General features: G+C 37.6%; 1 protein-coding gene across 3 annotated transcripts in view; it reads right to left on the bottom strand.

Annotated features, from left to right (window-relative positions):
- ATRNL1 (attractin like 1) overlaps positions 1-14,487 on the bottom strand; it is a 501,150-nt gene that overhangs the window by 315,141 nt on the left and 171,522 nt on the right. For all 3 annotated transcript variants that reach the window (XM_028730150.2, XM_028730148.2, XM_028730149.2), the window contains one exon: positions 9,044-9,096. In XM_028730150.2, the coding sequence (XP_028585983.2) occupies positions 9,044-9,096 (53 nt within the window). The remainder of the gene's footprint in view (positions 1-9,043; positions 9,097-14,487) is intronic.

The following is a 14,487-nucleotide window of genomic DNA, read 5'->3' as shown; positions in this document are numbered from 1 at the left end:
ATAGTAAGGCTGCCACCTAGTGCTGGATAACACTTTCTACTATTCTTTACTAACTAATGTTTAAAGTAAAAAATTAAATACTTTTTTACATTCAAAAATGTGGCATTAAATACACATGAATACTTAGAAATTATATGTGTGAAAATGTATATTTGAAAGGAGCAGAATGCATTCTCTTAAGTATAAGAAGTATCTTTGTACAACAAGGTTTACTCATTTTAATACATTTCACAGTGGAGGAAAACGAATTTAATTACTATATAGATATATACATACAAATAATCTAGTAACATAATTAGGAGTGTTGTTCTCCACAGCTTGGTTTGGGGGTGCCCATGAATATTTCCACACTTGAATCAGAGTTCTCATTTGTTAATCCCAATCACTCTCCTCCATTGCCCTTTCATATAGGCAGTTACTGAAGTCACTATGTGATACCTGGCACAAACAGCACACCCCGCAAGTCAAGCTGAGCAGTTACTGAGTGCAAGAATTCAGGCATCAAGACAAGCCTTTTATAAACATTTTTATCCATCCCAGATGGGCAGAGTCAGGGGCAGTTCGTCAGTCCAGACCACATCAGGATATTGAGGGTTATCTGGGCTATGTGATCACAGCTATTCCTGAGAAATATTTAAATTTGTTCAGGGCCTATAAAAATATATGAAAGAATAGGAGGGGTTTAATGGTATATATAAAGGGGTCACAATCTGAACTGAATGCAGGTTGACGTTTGAACGAGGACTATATCTTCAAATCTAAAATGTCAGTTCCTGTGATAAAGCATCGTTCTTTGTGGCTCAACAGCTCTCACATTCAGGGAAGACAAGAAATATATCTGAAGAGAATGTTATCGACACTGCTTGGAAATTGCCATCTGTTCATTTGGTTATATGTTCCATAGTTATAGAGAAAGTGTTCAGCCTTTACACGAGTCAAGTTCACAAAATATTAGCCCATCTTTTCTGTTTCCCAAACACTAGTGGTCCAGTTTTTACTTGGCTCACTAAACAATTGTTAACTCAAACATCTTTTTTCTGAGAAATATAATTATCAATGATGGTGTGCTCTCACCATTTAGCTTAAATCTGATTTGTTAAAACCACAATGGTGGCACCAGAGCCAACCAATTTTGCCTATCAGTTAAAAACCATCTGTTTCTACAACTTATTCACTCATACCCAGGAGCACAGATTCTGAAACCACATGCATTGCAGATGCTGATATATGAAGTACTAATCCAAAAATTTGGATGCTTCTTTTATGATCTAGGATCCATCAACATCTATAATTTTGGCAGTTACTAAAACAAAAGAGGAATAAATACACTGTGACAAAATACTGCATTTGCAGTCTGTCTTGGCTCATAAAACTATCATTTGCATCCAGTCAGAATTCACACATATGTGCCAAATCAATTTGTTCACTAGTCACTAAATATAATGTTGGCCTAAATCAAAATGGCTTGGGATATGTAATATGAATGTATAAAACATTTTATGTATATAAATACCAGATATTTAGTGTGCACGTATAGAGATCAAAGAGTAAACCAAAACATCCAGCAATTTGTACCATCTGTATTTTCTTACTACACGTTTATTTTGACCTTGCTTTATATAGAGTTGTTTAGCCCAATGAGTGCCTAGAATACAATCCTAACTCCCATTAGTTTAATTTAAACATCAATGGTGAAAAAAACATGTATTCCAAATCATTATCACATCACTTATTTTTGTATTTTGTTTTTAATATTGGCAAACAATTAATTTCAGTAGACTAGAGTATATAAAAACCAGCAGAAAACAAATGTCTACTTACTGTGATAAAAAGGGTCAATTAAATTTTCAGTTAAACACTATCAGAGTCATGATATGAATGATTTAAGCAAGCAAGATGCATTGAAACCAACTGCTCAACTGCTTTTTATATGCCGACCACTGCTTTACATTTCAGGTGCCCAGTTGAGGAATGAGAAATCATAATACTCTTAATAGTATTCTTGGTATCATGAAACGTGACACACTTGGTGGGGTAGATGGACTATTATGAGAGCTACACAAGTTTATCCTTCAAACATCTTCCAAAACTGATTTTTAAACAGTAGCTTAAGTTTCCATAGCTTGTCATTTTCCTTTATTAATTGTGAAATCATGGCATAACAATGACATCATTTGGTAAAAGATCCCATAATTCTATATACTAATTGCAGATTCTTTCTGGAAGTTTCAGTTCTTATGCAACCAAAACAGCACCATCCATGCACATGAGTGTGGGATCAGTAGGCTTGGGGGAATCTCAAGGTTTGCAGAAGTAAACACTTTATGAAAACCACTCTAGAAGAGGATTCAGAAAACAGCCTAATGAGGAGTAATTGTGCTCAGTAGTCATAGAAGGGTCTGAGGTGGGAGGAAAACCCAGAAAACTGGCAGCAATGAAACAAAGTCTTCTGGCTAATTAGATGGAATTCTGAATAGAAGTACTTCACACTGTAACATTTTGTTGCAGTAATATATTAGTGATGATTACCATCGCAGTAAGTGCCACATTTTTAACATGTGGGGGGAAATGTGCCGGTACTGCATACCCTTGATTACTCCCAGAAGAAAAGTATTGATTACATCAATATCTGCTACTTATACACGGCAGGCTAATTGAAAATCTCTGTATCGATATCAGAACAGGCATTACAGTGTTTGTCAAAGTCATTTAAAGTTGTGAACTATACATTCCAATGAAATGACAAAGTGTTTGATCTAAGAGGTGCTCCTTGAAGGAATTTGGTTTAGCAAAGGATATTTTCAGAATCAAGTAGTAGTACCAAGGTAATGTTTCACTAATGACACCTCCAAAATTTATTAAAATGCTAGTTAAGCTATCTCTTTAAAATAAATAATGTATTCAATAACTATTTCAAATTTAGATTTAGAAGCAAAGATGTGTGTGTGTGAAATACACATTTTCCATTTTATACACATATTTTGCATAGGAATATTAATATTTTACTGGGTGTGTGTGATAAGCAATCTTAAATATGACAGTGAATAAGACCTTTGCCAATTGTCAAGAATTCTCCAAGCCATCTCACTGAATAAGGAAGTTTCAATTATTCAGCTTAAATAGCGAGGTAGAGAAGGCAAACAAAATGTGAGGGAGATAGTGAAAGATACAGGAAATTGAATGCAGATTTCCAAAAAATAGCAAGGAGAGACAAGAGGGCCTTCTTAAACGAGCAATGCAAAGAAATAGAGGAGAAAAACAGAATGGGAAAAATCAGAGATCTGTTCAAGAAAATTGGAGATATGAAAGGAACATTTCATACAAAGATTACCATAATAAAGGACAAAAGTGGAAAGGACCTAACAGAAGCAGAAGACATCAAGAAGAGGTGGCAAGAATACACAGAGGAATTATACCAGAAAGATATGGAGGTCTTGTACACCCTAGGTAGTGTGGTTGCTGATCTTAAGCCAGACATCCTGCAGAGTGAAGTCAAATGGGCCATAGAGAGCACTGCTAATAACAAGGCCAGTGCAAGTGATGGTATTCCAGCTGAACTATTTAAAATTTTAAAAGATGATGCTGTTAAGGTGCTACACTCAATATGCCAGCAAGTTTGGAAAACTCAGCAGTGGCCAGAGGATTGGAGAAGATCAGTCTACATCCCAATCCCAAAGAAAGGCAATGCCAAAGAATGCTCCAACTACCACACAATTGCGCTCATTTCACACGCTAGGAAGGTTATACTTAAAATCCTACAAGGCAGGCTTAAGCAGTATGTGGACCAAGAACTCCCAGAAGTGCAAGCTGGTTTCGAAGGGGCAGAGGAACCAGAGACCAAATTGCAAACATGCGCTGGATTATGGAGAATGCTAGAGAGTTCCAGAAACAATCTACTTCTGCTTCATTGACTACGCAAAAGCATTTGACTGTGTCAACCACAGCAAACTATGGCAAGTTCTTAAAGAAATGGGAGTGCCTGATCACCTCATCTGTCTCCTGAGAAATCTCTATGTGGGACAAGAAGCAACAGTTAGAACTGGATATGGAATAACTGATTGGTTCAAAATTGGGAAAGGAGTATGACAAGGCTGCATATTGTTTCCCTGCTTATTTAACTTATATGCAGAATTCATCATGCGAAAGGCTGTACTAGATGAATCCCAAGCCAGAATTAAGATTGCCAGAAGAAATATCAACAACCTCAGATATGCTGATGATACAACCTTGATGGCAGAAAGTGAGGAGGAATTAAAGAACCTTTTAATGAGGGTGAAAGAGGAGAGCGCAAAATATGGTCTGAAGCGCAACATCAAAAAAACCAAGATCATGGCCACTGGACCCATCACCTCCTGGCAAATAGAAGGGGAAGAAATGGAGGCAGTGAGAGATTTTACTTTCTTGGGTTCCATGATCACTGCAGATGGTGACAGCAGTCACAAAATTAAAAGACGCCTGCTTCTTGGGAGGAAAGCAATGACATTTTAAAAAGTAGAGACATCACCTTGCCAACAAAGCTCCGTATAGTTAAAGCCATGGTTTTCCCAGTAGTGATGTATGGAAGTGAGAGTGGGACCATAAAGAAGGCTGATCGCTGAAGAATTGATGCTTTTGAATTCTGGTGCTGGAAGAAACTCTTGAGAGTCCCATGGACTGCAAGAAGATCAAACCGATCCATTCTTAAGGAAATCAGCCCTGAGTGCTCACTGGAAGGACAGATCGTGAAGCTGAGGCTCCAATACTTTGGCCACCTCATGAGAAGAGAAGACTCCCTGGAAAAGACCCTGATGTTGGGAAAGATTGAGGGCACAAGGAGAAGGGGACGACAGAGGACGAAATGGTTGGACTGTGTTTTTGAAGCTAGCAACATGAGTTTGACGAAACTGCAAGAGGCAGTGGAAGACAGGAGTGTCTGGCGTGCTCTGGTCCATGGGGTCACGAAGAATCGGACACGACTAAATGACTAAACAACAACAACAATTACTTACAGTTTTCTTCAATGCTGAATAATTTACTGCTTCTAATGTCTGCAGTATCTAACGTTTTCACATAATAATTACTTATCCACCTATTCTATCTACACATTTGTGCATGTATAGATTTCTCTCTCTCCCTTTCATGTGTCATTAGGAGCAATCCAGTCTCTTTACTTAGAAAAAAAGACACTCAAGATCTTGTGAGATCGGTACAATAGAAAACTCCTCCAGAGTTGTATAGCTTTGCTATGGTATCTGTATTTACCAAATCCAAACAAACAAAAAATATTCCACAAACCATGAGTATTATGTGAGGTTGTTAGAACAGTTGAGAATCAACTCTCAATAAATGCATTCCTATCCTTTCTTCCTTTAAATTATATAAGCACCTCCAACTGCATCCATTCCCATGAGGATTTGTAACCTGAATAATCTGGTACCTCTGCAAAACACCACAAAATAAACTCCTACTTTATTTTATCGTTGATCTGCTTTATTTTCTATAAAATTTATAACCCACATTTTGAAGAAGTTCCTCCAAAAGAAACGCTTCTGCATGTTCACACATATAGAAGATCATGAAACTGTTGTCCTAGAAGCTACTGAGGTATTTGGCAAAAGTTAAGCAAAATTGCTGCACATGATGTATACCACAAATTTCCATTGCTTTCTATAACTGCTTTATGCATTCAAGCAGGATGTACCTAAGATTTCACTTGAGTGTTCACGCCTAAACACCTGATTGAAATTTGTAATTTAAATTAGAAGATTATTTAAGGGATGAGGATGTTTTTGTTTTTTCAAGGACCAACAGTTACTCATCAGTAAATCAAAATTCTGTTTTCATGAGTTTAAGACAGAACTGTAGCATGTGATCAGCATAAATCTTTGTGACATAGCAAAATATAATTTAAAGGAAACATTGAGTGACTTTTTTGAGAAAGGGTTGTTTCAATGTCTGGACAGTTTAGCTGAAGGAAACAGATGGAGGGGGGACACAGTGTCTCCAACAGCATGCTATTATTGCTTTGTGCAGTTATAAATTTTTGCAAATATCTGGATCCAGTCATGGCTAGTCAGTGATGCTGGCAAGGATGGATCATTGGTTCGACTTGTTCTGATTGCTTTTCCAGAAAGTACAGAACATTTGGCTGTACAAAGAAGCAATCCACATGAACGTGAATAGGCAGAGACCATCCAATGAAATGCAATTGACCTCCATGAAATTCATTGTAAAACTGCAGTTTTAAAACCTTTCACCGAAGCTCTGTTTCTTTCAACTTTTTAAAATCAATGTGAAAGTGAAAGGTGATTAAATTTAGGAATTTTACTAATCACATTTTAAAGCTTTCTGCATTTGCAGTCATCACCATTACTTGTGGCTGCAAAGAAATACTTCCTTTTGTTTCTCTAGAATATCTCACAAGAAGTTTTAGAAATGTATGGAATGCTTGATTAAATTAAAATGGGTGCAGACAGGGGGTAAAACCTTCTCCCTTAACTCAAACCCTCATATGAATGCTTTTGATTTCAGAGGGTTTATAATACATGTTACTATTTCCCATTTTGTGTTAAATTGCAACATGAGTCACATGGGTGTGGGTGGTGTCTTACTTCCAGCATGATGCTACTATTATTTCAATGAGCAGGCTTTTTTAATTTTATTTATTTATTTACGGCTATTAGCCCATAAACAATGAGCAGGCTAACATCATGTTCACTTTGCATTAAAGTGGATGTTAATAGCATACTCTTCTTGATGCTAAGGAACTTTTATTGATTGCCATGCACCATGGAACTTACACCAATATCTACATGGATTAGGCACCAATTTTTAATTCCCTGCACCACCCATCAGAGCCATTGATCAGTAAAAGAGTTGAAGGCAATTCAAGATGAGTTAATAACACCAGAGACTAAAATCCCCCTGGTCCTAGAAACCAGCTGATTCTAGAGAGTCATTTCTGAATCACAGCATATTATATAGAAAGGTATCCTGCATTTCCTCACTCTGGGCAACTGGTGGTTGACAAACTAGACTCCTCGGTGGCTTCAGTTGGTCAGCGTGCTCAACCCCTGCTCTAGGTACTTGCACTGTCTCCAGCAATTGCCGCCTGAACTGTGGGTTTCTGTGCTCACTGAATGTACTGCAAAGACACATTAATGACCTCAGTACTAATCCATTAAGATCAAAGGGAGCATGTCCTTTTATTTCTATAGGGCGGGGACTGCATCTCTACAAATGTGAACAGCTTCCCACAAAGTCTAGCATTAGGGAGCAACATGGAACAACTGGATGGAATATGTTTCCTCATGTAATAAAAATTGTGTGCACGCGCATATATGACCATATGTACTTGATAAACTTCATTATAATTATATACAAATTCATGGTTCCTCTTTTTTAAATGCTCCACTGCAGAAATTCTGGACCATTAAGTGAAAATTCTGGACCATTAAATTATCTGTGAATTGAAAAGTCACTCTTGATATAGAAACAAACAAACCAATTAGCCTGTCATCCTTAGGCACTTTAAAGAAGAGCGAAGAGCCCCCATTAAATCAATGAGGTCCATCCTAAGGGTTCCAGCATTAAGGTATCCCCGCCCCCCAGTGAAACTCAACATGCCTTTTCTTGCTGCCAGAGTACTAACACCAAGAGAACAAAGGATCTGGTTAATGAAGCATCAAGAGGGCATATAAACTAATGCAAGAATTCGGAATTTATTCACATTATTGGGTTAAGGTTAACAACTGACATACGGTATCAGTGCAACACTACCAAATCTTTACATTATTTAAAAACCTGATAGAAGATAAATAGCTCTGGTTATTCAGAGGTGAAAGGCTATCTGGATATGGCACAATTTTTCTCAGGCAAAGAAGATTTATGAAACAGAGCTACTAGAAAACAATAATGAATAAGACCTTCCTTGTAGGTGTCCAGAACCCACAGTTCTGTTGGTGTCACATCTTGTTCATCACTTAAATTTGTCTACATTTATTTTTAGAAGGCAAAATAAATCTGCAGAAAACCAGAATATCTACAGAAAGAAAACAGATTCTGCAGCTATCACTGTTTAGACCTTAATGACATTCTCTAAACTATTTAACTCTGCTTAATTTGCATACTTTACACAATATCTGGCTGATGCCTTGGTTTTCTTTTTAAACCTTTGTCCAAGTTTTGAATTTTATCTAACAAGCTTAAATAAAATTAACACAAGCTACATACATCTGGCACTATTGTCATTTAATATAGCAAGACACAGAACATCTAGAAATTTAAAGCTATCTCTTATTACCATTATAAACTCCAGGTCAGCATTAGTCTCATTGGTAGATGTGAGCCAGTTATTATTTCCCACTTTTATTCTATTTACATTGAGAATTATACTAATTTCACACACAGGGCAATCGCAATAACAAATCCATACTTATCCATACTTACCTTTTGCCTTGCTCTTTCCAGGCACAGGTCCACACTTAAAAGCTCCACATTTGAGTGTGTGTGGTTTTTTGTTTTGTTTTTGCCCCAGAGCTTTCCCTGTGAAAACCTATTCTTTAGTGCTCAATCAGAGCAATCATCAATTTGGGTTTTCTACAGATTGCCATTTGAACTTTAAAGAGTGTGTTTTCATGGGGAGAGCTCCAGAAGGCCCCCCCCCCCGCAAGTGTTCAGACACGGAGCTTTAAAACACAGACAGTACCTGGAAAGAGTGGAGTAAGAGTAAGTATGGAAAAGCCCTAAGATAAAGATTCTGCTTTTCACAAGTGTCTCTTGCCCTCCCCTAGGAATTCAGAATAGTGTATATGAGATTATCCCTCAAAATTATCTTGCAGTATGATTAGGCTGAGGGAAACTCACTTGTCCAAGCCCAAGACAGAATTAAACCCAGGTCTACTTAATTTCCAGATCCATTACTCCACGGTGCCGTTGACTAATATATTACTAGATGAAATACACATCACAAATGAAATGATAACTAATGGACCTCAGACAGGAGTTAACATGCATATTATTTAATGTGCAACATCAAAGGGCAATGAATTATACTAATACTTACAGTAGCATGTTCCCCTGAGTGGATTACCAAGGTATCTGTTTTCAGAGTCACAACTGTAGAAGAGAAAAGAAATAATCTGAGCAATAACATAGCTAATTAAACATTTTTTGTATGAATGTAATATTTTGGCAATTAAACTTACATAAGAATTTATTTAATTTTCCCCAGAAAATAAAGTGTGTTTTTTGTTATTATTTATTCCATCTATAGCGGCAGACGGGGCTCATCAACCTGACAAGGTAGTCCATCTAGCAGAAGAAAAACTCTTGAGAGATACCTTCAGAAGAAGAAAAGGCTAAAGAGTAAACCCTATACAAATCTAGAGTGGAATCCTTAAGATGGTTGGATGGTGCCTTGTCTGCCTCCTTCCAGCAACTCCTACAGACAAGGTGATGCCAAAAGTAGTGCTCTGCTTTCCTTTGGACCACATCAATAAGGCTGAGAGGGGGTCTTATTTTGTCATCTGGGCAGCTCCAGGACCTCCATACACACTGCCCAGGCTTGTGCCCTGGGGAGGTCACTTTGGTGCTGCTAATGCAATAGTTTGACTTCACCCCTGTAGGTGCACTCCATTGTCTCTCGAGACAGATGGATGTTAACAATTCATTTATATTCTGTCTTTCCTCCAAGGAGTGGAGCTTAAGTCGACATCCTTGCTTCTCACCCCTCTCCCCTTGAGGACTCACTCACAGCAACCCCTCCCCAGTGAACAGGGCCCAAACAGAAACACTGACTGGTGGGAAAGTCTGCCCACCAAAGTGGCCGGCTTGGGGAATCCCCCAACTGTTGGCCAACTGTCCAATGTTGCTCCCTGTGCCACGCTGCAACCACTCCCCACCCCGTTACTGTATGGGGATTTGAACATAAGGACTCCTGCCACTAACTATTGCAGCACACTGGCTCTCGCAACATTCATCTAATAATGGTGATTTAAAAGCTATATAAGCAAATACAATAAAGAACTACAATAGTCATCCAGGCAGTATATAACAAAACCAGAAGCTAAAAGATCCCTCTCATGTAAGAAAGAATCTAGTAACTTGTACAGTGGTACCTCGGGTTACATACGCTAAAGGTTACATACGCTTCAGCTTACAGACTCCGCTAACCCAGAAATATTACCTCGGGTTAAGAACTTTGCTTCAGGATGAGAACAGAAATCGTGCAGCAGTGGTGCAGCGGCAGCAGGAGGCCCCATTAGCTAAAGTGGTGCTTCAGGTTAAGAACAGTTTCAGGTTAAGAACAGACCTCCAGAACGAATTAAGTTCTTAACCCGAGGTACTACTGTATTTCCTAATACAAAGCTGACTTTCCAGTTTAATTCAACTTCAGTACTCAAATACTGTCTTTTGACAAGAGGAGGGAAAAATGAAGAAAACATTTCATCTTAGCATCTGTCCTCGGAAAACTGATGGAAAGTATTGTTGAAGATAAAATAACTAAGCATACTGAAGAACAAGCCATGCTGAAGCAGAGCCACTGTAGATTTTGCAAGAGCCAGTCCCGTCTCACTATCCTATTAGAGTTCTTTGAAGCATATAGATACAGGGGATCTAGCTAACATAGCATACATGGACTTTAAAAAAGGCACCTCACTAAAGACTCCTGAGACAGCTTAGCAGTCATGGAATGAGAGGAAAGGTCCTCTTGTGGATCAGGAATTGACAGCACAAAACAGAGAGTAAGAATATAGAAAGCAGCTGAAAAAGCGTGGACGAGCCTTTAGGTACCACTGAAGCTGAAGCCCATCTGTTTGTGTCTTTGGGCAGGAAAGAGCTAAGCAAAAACATGCTTGCATTGCATATGCACAACCTCATGGCCGATGCAGGTATGGGTGCCTTGGCTTATCCCAAAGCTTTAGAAGCATCCCACACTTAGGTCTCCAAGAATATGGAAATGCATAGAGGTGGAAAGGTGAATTTATCTCTATTTTCATTATGTACCTCTGTGTTGTTCATCTTAATACTGTACATCCCCATCAAATACATAGTAGTTATTACACTCATTTTATTCTAAAAGTATGTGAAAGATTAGCATAGAATGATTTTATGTAATAGCACAAAATATATCATCAGCGACATTTTTAAAATACAACCTGAATCTTTATTCAGGGTTTTTGTTATATGTTTAACTATTCTGTCTTCTATATGTCTCAAACAGCTCATTTGTTTATCTTCAAGGTTTGAAAAGGCAGCATAAGAGTAAGTGAAGACTTCTATAGAATCAAGAAACCCCTAAATGAGCCCATTAGTGGAGCTATACTAGACTAAGAACTTTAAAGCCATTATACATCCTCCTTTACATTTCTTTACTTTGTAATGCCATCACCTATGATTAGAGTATACATATTTTATACAGCAAAATCAATTTGCTGGTAATAGCTCACTTTTCACTGCAACAATAAACTTCAGTTGCACCAATTTTTTATTTTGCTATCTTCAGCTGCAATACTTTAGCAACTGCAAATAATACATTATGTATTCCTTACATTTTGTTTGCAAAAATGAATGACAGATATTTGTTTTCATAGTTGTTTTGATAGTAGAATCTGCCACCATCTTTCAAACCTTTTTTTTCTTTTTTTGCAGAGATAACCCTCCCTCACCTCTGTTAAAAGATGAATACAAGCACAAACTAGTAGTCTCTCTACTTTTGCTTGCTTATATTGTGGAACTTCCATGATAGACAAGAATTGGTTTTGAAAATTTGTAGCTAGCAACAATATAGCACACAGAATATATTCTCAATATCACATTCATTCATTCATTCATTCATTCATTCATTCCCAAGTGAGCAGGAATACAACTCTTTCATTGTGTACATATGCTAGGCATATTCACCTGGTATCATCATCATTATCCTTTAAATGTCAAGTTGGTCCTGTTTTTTTGAGTTTTCAAAAGCAATTAACTGATCTATTTGTTTATTTCTGCTCTTTTACACGTTGTCTTGTTTATTTAGGAAATTTGTAAAAGTCCTCAAAGAGGATAACAAAATGCATATAAAATACAGTAAAATACTCTTGTCAAAATACCGTCAATAAAAAGCTGTTCAAATGGGTAGGAAATTGGCTCCAGAGCGAAATAATTAAACTCTGCCAGACGTTGTATTGTTGAGGTTGGGGACTGGCTATGCAGCTTTACTCACCTCCTAGACCGTGGCCACTAACTTACATTGCTACAGCACTTAGATTTTGATCTCACTGTCCAGACCACAGAGCACCTAGCCCTGACACTCTGTTACAGAGTTAGAAGAAAAGCTCTAAAAAATCCCAGCTGTGAAAGTGTACAGGTTCAGGGCTGTGGATAAGCATGTGGATAGGAAATTTAAAGACCAATTTCCCACACTGTGCTGTTGACCTGCAGCACTTCCTCTCCATCACCACTTCCCTGTCAAGTTAGCACTTTAAGGCAATATGGGGGTTGCCAGTTTCCTTGAGCTCACAACTTGAATGTGACTAGTTATAGGTAGAAAATTAAACATATAGATCTGTGATCATTTGTCCTAAATGGCACTAATGAAATACTACTACTGCTTTGGCATGATACCAAAAAGCACATTTCCAAGGACAAATGCAACAGCATTTTTAAAATATTAACAAAATCTCTAGTTTGTTCCAATAATACCCAGTCTGTCAAACTCATTACCCTTCTGTTGACTGGCTATTAATAGTTATTCCTTAATATCTCTCTAGGTCCTCCTTGGGAGGTCAATAAATAGGCCAGAAGAAAACAAATTGATCCACATTTCATGCATACAAGGTGGTCACTATACCAACACCCTGTTTTATTTTCAACATATTTTCCATTTGGTTGGTTAAAGGACTGAGGCTTTTAACTACTCACTTGCATTTAGCATTGGAACATTATTTACTTGTAGTAACTTGTAGTAACTAAGGTAAAACAAGTAGTGAGATACTGTGAATTTAAACAGCGTAAATTGATGGGATTTGTCAAATAACAATGTTGTCATTTGACAAATAGGCAGAATGTATGTCTTCTGTTGACGGGTGTCAACAGAATTTAGAATGGATATCTTTATATCTATGTTGCAGAGATTATTTTTATTATTTTAAACATTCACACCCCACCTTTACAGAATGAATCCAAAAAGGTTAACATCATAACTCACCAATTTTAAAAACAATTTGATAACAGTCTCCAGAAATGTAACATGTAACCATGAAAATAAGCTGGCTTTCAGAGGGACAATGTCAGTTTAAAAGTTATGCTTGAAAGTCTTATTTAAACATCCAGTATATATATAGTATTGAATATTTTATGAGTTTCTGAGAAAAAGGTATTGTTTTGTCCCTTAAGTGATTATTGAGAACCCCATGATTCCATATGCTCCCAACATACAGGAGATCCAAATCAGGATGCTTGTTTTTTTGGTCCCGAGCTCTCACGACAGCCAGCTGACTCGCACCAGAGCATAGGACCAAAAACCAGGAGATTCCTGGGTACAACCATAAGCCAAGAATGGCTTCTGTAATTCTGGGATGTCCTGCTTAAATTGGGACAGTTGAGCAGTATATGATCAGTTCAGGGGTTATTCAAACCAACTGCCATAAACTCCAGCTGAATGAAACAGCCAAAGAATCAAGCACAGCATCTGTATTTCACAGGCAGAAGTTGCAGGAATTTTAATATTATGCTAACTTATTTGTGATCCTGCAGTATCTATTCTCTTATCTATAATAGTTCATAGATCTATATAAAAAGAAATGTGCCCTAATGTGAAACCTGGATAGATTCCAAGCTACTTTGTCACACTAATATCATCTACTCTAAATAATCAAGGTGCCCCTTGGCCTTTCAATTCCCTTAAGCATACAGTACTTAAAAAGTGTAAGGTATAAAGTTTAACAGTTTTAGCTGGGAATATCTAATAAAGGAAGAAGGAAGGGCTATGAATTCTTTTCATATGGTTTATGCAGCAGACAACAGCATCACACATCATTTTAATCAACAGTATGCAGATATAATCTCAGAGCCTTTGTCTATAATCTTTGAGATTTCTTGGAGAACAGGTGAGGTCCCTGCAAACTGGAGGTGGGCAAATGTTGTCCCCATCTTCCAAAAGGTGAAAAAAGTGAGCTTGATATGATACCAGGAAAGATCCTTAAACAGATAATTCAGCAGTCGGTCTCTGAGCACTTAGAAAAGGATGCTGTGATTACTAAGACATACCATAGGTTTCTCAATAACAAGTTATGTGAGATGATTCTTATTTCTTTTTTTGATGGAGTTAAAGCTTGGTGGATCAGGGGAATGCTGTGGACATGGTGTCTCTTGATTTCAGTAAGGCTTTTGACAAAAGTCCCCCATACTATTCTTGCAAGGAATATCTTGTGAGGAATTTACCACTGGTAAAATGTGGGCTGAACGAGGTAACTGTTACGTGGCTTTGTAGTTGATTAACTGACCGAACCCAAAGAATAC

This window comes from Podarcis muralis, chromosome 6 (genome assembly GCF_964188315.1).
Source record: "Podarcis muralis chromosome 6, rPodMur119.hap1.1, whole genome shotgun sequence".
In the NCBI taxonomy this organism is placed as follows: domain Eukaryota; kingdom Metazoa; phylum Chordata; class Lepidosauria; order Squamata; family Lacertidae; genus Podarcis; species Podarcis muralis.
Note: the sequence above shows the minus strand (reverse complement) of the source record. Positions and strands in the feature narration are given on the sequence as shown.